At 38.6% G+C, this 12,909-nt stretch overlaps 1 protein-coding gene across 5 annotated transcripts in view; it reads left to right on the top strand.

Moving 5' to 3' along the window:
* ralgapa2 (Ral GTPase activating protein catalytic subunit alpha 2) overlaps positions 1 to 12,909 on the top strand; it is a 91,344-nt gene that overhangs the window by 22,671 nt on the left and 55,764 nt on the right. For all 5 annotated transcript variants that reach the window (XM_060879779.1, XM_060879782.1, XM_060879781.1 and 2 more), the window contains exons 4-7: positions 8,669 to 8,726; positions 10,077 to 10,120; positions 11,122 to 11,302; positions 12,196 to 12,311. In XM_060879779.1, the coding sequence (XP_060735762.1) occupies positions 8,669 to 8,726; positions 10,077 to 10,120; positions 11,122 to 11,302; positions 12,196 to 12,311 (399 nt within the window). The remainder of the gene's footprint in view (positions 1 to 8,668; positions 8,727 to 10,076; positions 10,121 to 11,121; positions 11,303 to 12,195; positions 12,312 to 12,909) is intronic.

Below are 12,909 nucleotides of genomic sequence, written 5' to 3'. Positions count from 1 at the left end.
TTCAGTTCAGTCAGCAGGTGTTTTTTGCTCTCGTGCCCCTCCTGGAGGGAAAGTTGTCGTGTGTTTTTCTCACCTGGCTGAAATGGCAGCTCTAGTTTCCAATACAAACAGACAGGGTGGCTGGCACAGACCTCTCTAGTTACATTTGCAGGGCTGAAAAATGCACTATGGTAATAAGGAGATTGTTTGCATTGTGTCAACAGAGGTCGACTGAAAAGGTCACTCAGGAGAAACGACTGTATTTTATTTGCGGTTTAGAAGCCACGTCAGGGTGTTTCTCTGTGTTCTTGGAAAACATCAGACCAGAATTTGTTGCATTTTTTTCCCTATAAATTGTAAACTAATAAATTAACTATGAAATAAATAAAGATAGATAGATAGATAGATAGATAGATAGATAGATAGATAAATCATAGATAGAACATTGTGTATATACAGCAGTAACAGTGTGTGTATGTGTGTGTTTCTTCATGGTTTAGAAGTTATAGGTCTAGTAATTAGACCTAATAAATAATTACTGAAACTTTACATGAGTGTAATCAGTGACACTGATGTAGTCTGAAATTGATTATTATCTATTAGGACTGATTTATTTTAAGTGTTAACATACAAATAATGTGTTATTTGTTAAAAAAGAGATAAGTGTAATCGCATAAATACAATAATGTGAACAGCGCATCAGAATCTATTGTGAGATCCGCAGTGTTTATAGGATATTAATCGTCCGTTTTTGAGCAATCAGGTTTAAGCAGAGGGACGATATGGCTATTGCATGTATGCTTTTGTCAGTTGGGCTGAGCAATGCTCAGATGTGGCATCCTACATCGTTTTATAAACCAGACTTTACTCCCTAGTCAAGTTTGCCATCTCTCTGACAGACACACAAACAACACAGTAATAACCAAGAATGGTCAGATCCTTAAGTTGAGCTTTCTTACTCTGGCTATCAACATGGAGCTTTTGTGGAACTGCTGTATATTAGACAACAGAAAAATCACAAACAAAGGGCTGTTTGCAAAATATACAAAGGCAAGACTGACGGAGCGACGAACCATGACAAATATGAAAGCCAACAAGAAAGCACCCCAAAAAAAGTGCTGAAAAACGTGTTTACATTTTGTGGGTTAGAGCACTTGATTAAAAAATGTATTTGAAAAAGTGCTTTGGCTTTAATGGGCTCTGTTATCCTTTTTGGTTGAGTTTATGTTTCATTGTAAAGGAAATCAATCAGGAAATTAGTTTGAATGCTCAGTTCAGTCATTTTAAAATAGTCTTAACGAACATGAAACAAAAAATATTTAAAAAGCTCTGAAAAAGCACAGAGGTATCATAACTACAAGGAATACAGAAAAGTAGATTTTAGTGTAACCATTTATCCTGCGTGCTAAAGAGAGATGCTTACACAAAGACACATCTAATCGATCTTTGTTGAAATGCCCCGAGTTTTGATTCTGTCTTGTGCATTATATTACTGTATTATATCAGAATTGTAATAGTAGCTCTTAAATAATGACAGTTTAAAATTTGAACCGACTTCTTTGTCTGAGATATTGTAGATGTATTAGGCTTGTTGTAGGCTGTATTAGGCTTGTAGATGCATTATGTATTTATATCGTAGATGTATTTGGCTTGTCTCTTGTTGTAGAATTGTTTTCTTCCTGTCAGTACGAAGGCTGTAAGATTTAAATTCGGGTTATGTAGAAAAACTGCTTCATTATCAGCATCATTTGATCAGCCAGTTACTAGCCCATAGACATGCTGGAGAATTTTAACAGAGTCTTAAGAATAAGCTGACTGCAGGACAAGAGCCATTAGTGGATCAATGCTGTGTGAAGTGTGTGAGTTAATGTAGCACCACACACACTCACACATACACACACTTATCCCGCTTTTTCTCTCCTCCATTCCTCCTTTTACGAGAGAGGAATTTCCTGATGCAGTTTGGGTAATCTCCATATCAAGCTGAAACAGGGTTCTCTTAACATGGAACCTTGGTCCTTTGTGAAAAGCCAGCGTCTGTATTCTTGCTGTGATTGGAGCGTAGAGGATTAGCTCACGTTTGCTCTGTACGGTGACGTATGTGACCCGTTTTTTTAAGGGCTCATCCCTGAGGCTGCTGTCAGAGTTAAAATGAAGACTATTGTTCTCTCCAGCCCTTTTCTTCTCTCTGATCTCTTTGTGTCTGGCTCCACTTTGGCATTTACTGTACCAATGCGTCTGTTTGTTCCAAATTTTTTTTTCATTGTGCAGGCAATATTTAATGCATATTGCAAGGTATTCGAATACAGTTTGTAAACGTCAACAGTTTACCTTTTGATGGTAACTTGAAGTGATTAGCTTATGGTATTAATGAGGCATTGTGTTTTGTCTGACTAGTATCACAGACTAAACAGACCATGTGTTTTACCTTCGATGCAGGAAGAATAAACACCTGCATCTCTGTCCATTCTGTTTGTTTAACCTTTTTTTTTTTACACAAGCAATGCCATCAGTGTGCTAAGAACTCTTCCCAGACAAGAGAGGGTATATAAAAAGTAAATAATTAAAAAAAGGTAAACCATTTCCCTCCTTCTGATCTGTTTTCTCTAGTCCTGTAGCTAGGCTCTGAACCAATGCTGCCTATAGCTAAATAATTTACATAATACCTGACTGGATAATATACAACACAGGATCTACTACTGAAGTTGAGCTAGTTCATGTTTAATAAAATTAGAAATATGGCTATTTATTTATATGTTTATCCCCTCTGCCACAGTATTACTTCTAAGTGTACTGCATTAGGTCTGCTGAAATACTTTGCTGGGTACGCTTCTGGACCACGGGGCACCAGTTAATGACCCTGGTCTATTATTTCATTATTTATCCCAATGACTAGGGTGAAGTTTAGAGTTAGCACATTTTTTGTGGGACTTTGTAGAATATCATTGGTTATAAATTGACCACACAAGTTATATCTGTTCTGTCGTAGACTAAATAGATGAATAAATGTATGTGTTTTTTTTTTTTTTACAAAGAAGTCTGAAGTGGGGACTACTGTTTGTTTAATTTTTACATGCTATACACTTTAGTGTAGTAAGCTGTAGTAAATAATTCAGATGTCCAGCAGTTATCAAGTTTCTCTTGTTGCTCACATAACATCTAACTGCCCGGCATAAGCGTGCTGTGCCAGTAGATAATCATTTACCATGTGTCAAGCCGGGTTAGTTTGTCCTGTCCATTGTTCAGCAGGGTTACGTTCTATAAAATATGAACTTTAGAGACGTAGGAATTTCAAAACATGTAGCATTAGTATTTAACATGACCTCACTAGTGAGTGGGCTCTTTTGTTTTATAAAGTGTGGTGCGGTGTGGTGTGGTGTGGTGTGTTAATTGCTTATCAGAATGCATAGCAGAAAGTATAGCCGTCGCATGAATGGTTGATGACCTGCTGTTTGATAAGTGGCAGCATGTTTAGAGAGTCTCTGCTTTTGACTGTTTATTAGTGTCACTAGTTTCTTTCACATCCAGATGGGGGAATAATGGATGCTTCCTCTGTGCCATGAGCTCTCTCTGTTAATGCCTTAGTGTTTGGACCTCACAGACATTCAGCCGGTCTCACTGTGGCAGGTGTCTCCTACACACACGCGCACGCACACACACACACACACACAAAGAGCCTCTCATAGCACTGAGGAGGCAGTCAGGCAAAACAAGACATACATTTGAATGACTTCTTCATCTCGAAGTGGCAAATAGCACTTTCCCTAAGTGAATGTTTCTGTATATCATCTTCATCTAATGCTGGAATTTGCTTCTCAGTGTGAAACTGTTAATGTTATGTGCTGAACAGAATTATATATATAATTTTATACTGTGCTTGACTACTACTACTTCTGCTGTATGGTTAGTTAGCCAGAGATTACATGGAGGGAATAATAGGCCAGTAAACATGAACATGTCTAATTTTGTGCTGAAGTGATTTTTGGTATCCTGCAGGGGTTTGTGCCCAGTGGTTGTACTTGGTCAGGATTCCTGAATATTTTTCACTAGCAGAATTTTAAGGTGTTTAAAAAAGAAAAACAAAACACAGAAGTCAGTTCCTTGGGCTACAGTAGAGTTCCTAATAAAATAGTAATCTAGACTGGACTGATGTATTAAACTAAATGGGTGGCATAGTTTACCACAATATACAGTGACCTTTATACCTGAGCTTTGTAACAATTCAACATTGCAGAACACAAGCACAATATATCACTCAAAAAAAGGCACAAAAGTGTTGTTTTTGTCCCAGAATAAATAGAGAGATGAGCCACATGAGTTTATATGGACTGGTGAGTTTTCATCTTTCTAATGTTAAGTGACGTTCCCTAGAAGCCCCTTCCCTTCTATTCATCCTCTCTGTAAACCTGAAATTCGTCAGGTGTAATGTCTGTTCAGTCATCTGTCAAAGTGCAACAGCACAAAGTAGCATTTACACAATGGAAGTAAATAAAATGTAGTAATATTTCTAGTGTGTATTACCTATAATCAGTATATGGCAGACTGGACTGAGTCTGTAGCAGCAGTAAAGTAGTAATAGTGCTCCTGCAAATACATGCCGAAAGTCACAGAAACGTGTGAAGACGTTGTCATGAGTGTCCATGAGCTGTAAGTGACTTGAAAAGGGTGTTGGAGTAAAGGGTCAGACTGGTAGCGGAGCCATGTATGAAAGATTGGGAGAAAGTGTAGTGACTGGATAACAATTTATTCAAATATGTTTCAGTGTATTGTTGTGTACTGTTAGCTATAATGCTTTGAGTTATAACTAAGCTACGCTCAGCAGTTAGTCAGGAGCTTCTCTCTTGCTCTGCTTGTTTATTGGAGCTGAAGAAATGATTCTTTTAGTCCTGCATGTCATGCAAGATGTCTTACTAGGATTTGTATACGGACTTTATCATGGCCGAGTTTGTCTAACAAGGCAGCTCGGATTCTGTTTTGAGTTCCTCGAGCTACTGAAAAATAGATTCCAGTGAAGGCTGAGACGGGAAGGCTGTGAGACGTATCTTTTGGGATTAATGAAATATTCAGAAATGGTGTGGGAACACTGAAAGAACAGTAACTGGAACACCAAAAAGGAATAAAAAAAACTAAAAAAAAAAACTATGGTCTTTTAATGTAACTGCAGAATTCCGGGCTGCGTTCACATGAGTCTGGATAGATCTCAAAACGCTCTGTGTCTTTTGCTCGTCCACAATGAAAATCTGAAAAGGCACGTATACTGTGCATGTGTAAACATAAGAACTTTGGCCTGCACCAATTCAGTCAGAGGTTTATTTACTTTCCATCTACAGTAATCTTTAACAAAACTATGAAAACGTGTGCCGTCTCAGAGCAGACAAACTCCAAATCTTAGACACTGGATGCGTTTTCAGATTTAACCGGATTAATGCATACATAGTGTGCAACAGCAATATTAATTACCATTATAAAATGTACTAGATGAAACTAACCCTAGCACGCCACCAGAGTTCCATCCAGATATATTTAATATCTGTGGGAAACACTAATCACCAGTATTTATTTCAGCCTTGTGCTCTTTGACCCACTGACCAGTGTGGTGATGAGTCAGCATGGACACTAAGTCAGGAAAACAGGACACACTTCCTCAGACCTCCCCCTCCCGTGCCCAGCTAACATCTCTCTCAGCACATGACTCTGTTAAGGCTTCAGAATGTCTGATGATGATGTTTATTTTTATGTCCAATGTGGTTTAAGGGGCTAAGTCTAATAAAGTACCATCGTGCATTCGTGCATGAGCATGCATTCGGTATAGCCAGTCATTTTCTTGCGAGTTAATGTCCCCCAGCTCAGAGTGCTACTGTACTAAATTAGAAAATGAACTCCTGGGCAGACATGGGCAATGGATTTCTCATTATTCTTCAATTTTCTTTGTGAGCTGGTTCATAGACAGATTTGCTCTGATCGATGTTCAGACTGAACTTCAGCAGGCCATTAAACCCGCCGCTTTGTATCTGGCCCAAATTGGCCATGAATAAAAGAATATGGAGCCCAACGAACGTCTGCCATCAGTAGCTAGCTTTCCTGTTTCCATGCTTTAACCGATGATTATGTAAATCCAGGGTAAAAGGTAATTTCTTTTCTCAGACAATGACTTCTCTTGCTCTTTTGGATGAAGGGCTTGGTTACATCATGTGCTTTTCCCCTCATTTTGTTGATGATGACAAGTTGTTCCTGCATTTCACCCTTTAAAATAATGTCATCATTGAAAACGTATTTGGAAGTGTGTAATAGTGTAATAACACATGTAATGTTTTAAAGTTTGATAGGGGAATATTTTCTGTCTCTCTCTTATTTTCCTTTAGCTATAAATACAAAGCAGGTGATTATAAATTACATTCAAGTCTTTCACATGCTCTTGCTACACTGCCAGGCATCTTTCTCATGGATAATTTATTAGAGGTTAAAAAAGGACATGTCATTTTTCTGTGGCCTGTAAGTCATATGACAGCACTTGGGCTTCTAGGACTAAAGTCTATTCTGAGAGCAGCGGTTAGATTCAGTGCTCAGGTTTTTAAGAGGATTAAGGGATGGATAAGGACCAACTGTGATGTGCTGCTGCCATCCTCTGGATCAAAAAAATACTGCAGATCCAGAGCCAGACCCTGAGGACTGTTGCCCAGCAAAGCTTCAGGTTTTCGGTGATTGGGTATGTTAGATGTGGCAGAAAGTTACAAGTCTGTAAGGGTTGCTGTACTAAGGCAGATAATTCAGATCCATTTTCTTGGATTTTGCTTCTTTTCAAAAGTGTAACTTTATAATTAACTTTATTTGCCAGGCTGAAAAATAACTTCAATAGACTGTTTAAATAAAACATTGTTCCAGCTGATTCATAGTTTTGCGCTTTGTGACATTTGGTGCTAACTGTAGTTCACACTACCTAATTGCAACTGCTTTGTCGAGTCAACATGCTCAGGTAACGTAACAAGGTAATCATCTTCACATCCATAGTCTTAATGAATATTCCTGAGTAAATAACTAGCATGTCATACCTGTGGATGTAAGTTATACTAGCTGGTATCTTTAAAATGTACACACTGCCACAGTTCTTCCAAACACTATTCATTTTTATTTCGTTATATTTGAAAATATTCTTTTCTCCCCACACACAGCTTTTTCTGTTTGAGTATTTCCATTAGAGCTTCTACAGTGCTTAACTCAGATCCAATCAAAACAAACAAAAGGCTGCCTTTAAAAAAATTAAATATGACGTGTTTATTTAATACGTTTCTTCGTCTTATTGAGTTATGCATTTCCTTTCAGGTTTTTATTATTGACCCAGTTTTTAGTGCTTGCTGTCTTAATTTACTTAGTTTGATTGAAACAGTTTTATGAGCTGTTAGATCTGTCCTAATGCCTCTAATGTTTTCTAATAATTGCAAATAACTCCATTTTTGTCTCTCTTACATCATTAGTTTTTTTTTTAAAGAATCCAATTATTTTCTCTCAAAAAATGATTCCTGACTAATCCTTATTCAAGTCCACCGATTTTACCAATGTGCTACTTATTCTCCAGGGCTGTAAAAGTTCTGGAAGTACTTTGTGGATGTGCTGCTCTAAATCCCTGCTAGCAGAGTGTTTTGGAGCTGCTGTATTCTCAGTCATGCGCGCCATGTGGCAGGAAAGCCGAGTGCGGATCATGTAAATGTGGAGGCAGGCGAGACACAGCCTGCTGTAATGCTTCAGCCTTATGCCTGGAGAGCCATGGCAGATTAGAGCAGACTCCAGCGAGCAGAGCCGCTCGGCCACTCCGGGGCTCTACCCCACCCAGCTCACATCCTCTGCCTCGGCAGCCAGCGCGGCTCTGCAGGGGATCGCTTTCTGCCAGCGCCGTGAGAGCGAGCGAAGCATTTCTGAAACCTTTGTCTACGGTTATAGGCTCCCAGTGCACAGGCTTTAACCGAACCTACTCGACAGCTATCACCTCTAGTAACGCTTCTGCTTCTTAAAGGCAAGGACAGGCGCTAATCCTGAGCTGTCCTCCACACACACAAGCACACACAGAGGATCAATAACTATGTGCTACAATGCGCCATGGCTCATGTGTCATCACGCCTCAGATCAGAGCAGGCAGTAAATGAGCTTGACACACTGAGACTGTGATGCTGATGTGCTGATTGATGCCTGTCAGATCTTCCCAGAGACTAAGGAGAAAGGAAAGGGATGGAGAATTGTATCCTCTTCCAGTTGACACAAATAACATGTTTGGTGTATAGGAGCAATGCCTATAGTTTCACACCTGGAAGAATTTGAGACATACTTTGTACTTAGGGATCTTTATTATATTTATTTGTGACTCCATGAGGTTGTATTAGACTGTCTAATGCTGTTATTACCTATAAGATAGCGCTGTTCATGGCATAACCCTGTTCAATTCCCCAGCTCCCCAGGCACTTAGTCAACCTGTAGACCCTTTGAATTTACCATAATGATGCAATGTGAAAAGAGTAAGATGCAGTAATTCAGTTAGTAGATGAAGTGATGACAGCAGTAGTGTGAGTCTGTGACGTATCAGCCAGGTTTAAACTGAACAGGTTTGGATTGTGAATATCATTCTGAGATTTGACACAATGTTTTATATTGGTGTTTTCACTTTTTAAGAGCTAACCATGTGAATTGTGGCCTCTTGTAGAAAATACTTCAACTGCTACCGGAGAAAATCAACAGTCGATGGCAGTTCCACAGTATAGGTAAGTGCAGTTAAACCACTGCGGTTTACCTCTCTTCACATTGAGGCAGGCCAACTCATCCTTAGCATTAACATCAAGTTGTGTCACATCTTTGTTGTGCATTGTCATGATGTTACTTTTGAGCTGATCCTAAGTAATGTGTTCTGTTAATGTAAGTATTTTAAATACAATAGCAAAGAAAAACGATAAAAACATAATAAATATACATGGCTATATATATGAAATGCTTTTTACACATTTAGTGGTTGAGTAAGTAAATGAGTGAGTAAATGGATAAATGGGTGCATAAGTGAGGGAATGAATGAGTGAATGAATGAATGAATGAATGAATGACTTAGTGAGGGAGAGAAAAAAAAAATTGGTTTAAAAAAAAACTTTTTGTACCTGAAACAGGTCTATAAATACACACACTGTACCAGATAGTTCATGTTATGTCTTTATAGAAGCTATAAACTAAGCTATACTAAACTAGAAGCTATAAGAATTAAGTATATCAAAAATTGTAAAGTGCAAACTCCTGTCCTGAAGACCTTCCCTTGGTGAAAAACATGAGTTGAAAGAACTGACTCAGAGTCTTGGGCTTGAAAACAAAGCACTGAACTGTATCATTGTTACTTGTTGACCTGCTATAGCTGTATATCAAGATGTGCTTCATGTAACCTGAAAGAGGGAGAATTACATGCTTGGGAAAGTTATAGGAGCAGAAAAACCCCACTTATGATCAGGTTTCTATTTTGAATCAGATCATCATTTTGGCTGTTTATACAGAAAAACATGTGACATCATACGGTGACATGTAACTGGCATAACCGGCCCGCTAAACATTTTTAAATTGATGACTATCTGTTTTATTGCTAACAGTATCATATCAGTAATTTTACAATTTAGCGCTTCTTCCGATCACATAACCAGATGTAGAGCTAAAATGAGGTAAATTTATTATCTCTGTAATCTGGCTTAAGCCTAACACTTGCTGTACAAGTGAGCTGAGTAAATGAGAAATGCAAATGAGAAACATGGATTGAAATGCAGATTGCTAATTGAATTATGAGTCCCCCTTGGTTTCAGTTTCACTAGCAGGAGGCCAGAAGCTCATTTAGAGTCCTCCACTCAGCATCAGTGTCTTTGTTAAAGTCCTGAGCAGTGACGGATGCAGACGCTTGCCCTCTGGGCTTATTGTAACTCATTTCAGTGATGATCTTCCTATTAGATGCACACAAACACACTGACGGGTGAAGCACCTTCTTAAACCTGCTGTCCTTATGTTATCTTCACATGGTATGTGTAACAGGACTGTATTAGGTTGAACCAATATGAAGAAACTGCTCTCTGCTCTCTCTATCTTTACAGGTTCCATACTAAAGAAACTTTTACACACTGCCAACTCTTTCAAGGTGAGATGACTTAAAATTTTATATTGTTGGACATGTTATAAACGTCATAGATTTGACAGATCACTAGAACACCTACTCATTCATGCAGTTAGGAAAATAGCGGCCAGCAGCTTCAGATAATGTTCTCATCAACCATAAGTATAACTGATGAGCTCCTGGAATTTTCACACACAACTTTCTAGACTTTACTCATAATGGTACAGTAAACCAGTCTGTCGATTAAAACACCTTGTTGATAAGAAAGGTTAACAGAGAATGGCCAGACTGATTAGAGCTGAGGAAAGGTTACAGTAACTCAGATAACCACTCTGTACATCTGAGGTGAGCAGAAAAGCATCTCAGAATGCAGAAACACAGCAGAAGACCACATCAGGTTCAACTTCTGTCAGCCAGGAATAGAAGGCTGAGGCTGCAATAAACACATACTCACCAAACTGAAAACAGCCTGGTCTGATCATTCTGGATTTCTGCTAAAGCACACAGAATTTGGGGCAGAATTTAGAGCACATAGATGAACGCAACCTGTCTTGTGTCAACAGTCCAGCCAGGTGAATGGTGTGGGGAATATTATCTTGGCACACCTTTGGTTCATTAAATCTAATCAATAAGACTAGTTGAGTATTGTTGCTGACCATGTTCACTCTTTCATGGCCACAATTTACCGGCTTCTAAAGGCTTCTAACACCCAGATTATACAAAGCAACATGAGTTCTTCAGTGGCCTTCAGTCACCGGATCTGAATTCAGTAGAACACCTTTGGGATGTAGTGGAAAGGGAGATTCAAGGTATGAAAGTGCAAAAAAAAAGCTGAAAAATCTGCAGAAATTGTGTGATGCAGTCATACTGTATCAACATGGACCTGAATCTCAAAGAAATGTTTCCAACAGATGAGGAAGGTCGTATTTAATATTAGTGCAGTGTTCCTGATAAAGCACTCAGTGACCGTATTGTAGTATGTCACTAGATTGACTTTACATTATTGTGTGTGTTTGTGTGCGCAGATCCGCTGTGAGGGTATGCGACTGTTCCTGCTGTGGCTACAGGCTCTGCAGACAAACTGTTCTGAAGAGCAATTGCTTATCTTTGCTTGCCTGGTGCCTGGTTTCCCTGCAGTTCACTCTTCCAGAGGTCCCTGCACATTAGACACCATCATCTACAGCCCCTTCTCCAATCCTCCTGATGGTGAGGGCACAAACATGTTCACAGTTGCCTAGTCTATATTTACTGTCTTCTCTTCTGTATGTGGTGATAAATGAAGTTGAATGAGTGAACGAAAGATTGCATCAGCTTTTGTTGAATCATTTACCTTGTTCTCCACTTTACCCAGAAATTGTAACTAGCATAAGGACTGTGGGTGTGGGATGGACTCCTAATGATGATCACACAGTGAAGCCTCCTGTAATCTCTATCCCATTGTCTGATTTACAAAATTTGCTGTTGCTGGACTTCATGTCACACATTTTTCTTAACCGCTTGTAACCTTATTTTTCTGAACATTGTTTTTCATTGTCCTTAAATAAAAGTATATTTGCACAAAAGCACAATTATGTAATCAAATGTCACCAGGGAAAATTTAAAGGAACAAAATGAAAGCCAGACCCAGATACTGAAAGGAATGATTTTTTCCACGCATCTGAAATTAAAATTTTTTTTGTGACCTTCAACTGTTTGAATACCAAGAAAAAAATAAAATCAGTGTTTTTGCTGTTGTGACCAGAAATCTGAATATATTTCATAGCTGAAAGGACCGAACGAAAACCTCCAATTTCCACTCTAGTACACTTTCCTTGATATTCAGGTGACTGCCTCAATAGTGACAGGACTTTATTATTAAACTTAATAATATAAAGAAATAAAAGGAAAGAGCCTCGATAATACAAACTACATTGAAACTTTTTGACTTTTATGGAGTCCCTGAAAAAAAAATTTGTTTTATCCTAGACAAGCCTGTCACCTCTGTTATTGCATTTTAAACATGTTTCAAAAGTCCAAAAATTAAATTGCAGACCTTTTTTGATGAGAAGTGGGTGACATTCCTAATTATTTATTTTCTGTATATATTTGTGGTCGTGCAGCCAAGATTGTACCCGAGGAGATTACCCCTCTGGTGCCTGCTGTTCCTGGGGAGAAAACAGTAGATGACCAGACTTGCTACATTCTGCAAACTGTGCTGAAGTTCATGGTGATCCAGGTAAGAAGGCAGTGATTTTATAAAGCTCTTTGTAAACACTTAAGTGCAAATTAAGGGAAGTTTGCTCAAATCTTAAGTGTTAATGGGATGTGGTAGCCTAGTGGTTAAGGTGTTGGATCACCAATAGGAAGGTTGTGGCTGGGCCCCTGAGCAAGACCCTTAACCCTCAATTGCACAGTTGTATAAAATGAGATGATAAATTTAATTTACTTTGGATAAGGGTGTCTGCTAAATGCTGGAAATGTAATGAAATGTAATTGTCTATTGAGATCTGTTTTTAGTATAAAATATTTGCTTTTGGGGGTATTCTGAGAAATCCCTGTGTTCACAGACTGTCATTGTATCCATTAAAAAGTGTTAGAGTCTTCTTTCGTTTTAATGTCATTAGTTAGTAAAATATTTATATTAGGCTTCGCTACTGCAGCTAAGGTGTGGGCCAGCATTGTACAGTAGCTGCAAATGACCTACTGCTATTCACACCCAGCTTCACAATGACCGTATGCAAAATCTAACCTTCAAGTACATTTATTATTTTGGGGCTTAATGGAGTCTAGCATGCAAACATGTAATCATGAATATCATTCCCAAAATATCCCCA

The sequence above is a fragment of the Tachysurus vachellii genome, chromosome 10 (genome assembly GCF_030014155.1).
Source record: "Tachysurus vachellii isolate PV-2020 chromosome 10, HZAU_Pvac_v1, whole genome shotgun sequence".
Lineage (NCBI taxonomy): Eukaryota > Metazoa > Chordata > Actinopteri > Siluriformes > Bagridae > Tachysurus > Tachysurus vachellii.
This window is presented reverse-complemented; position numbering and strand designations above follow the sequence as displayed.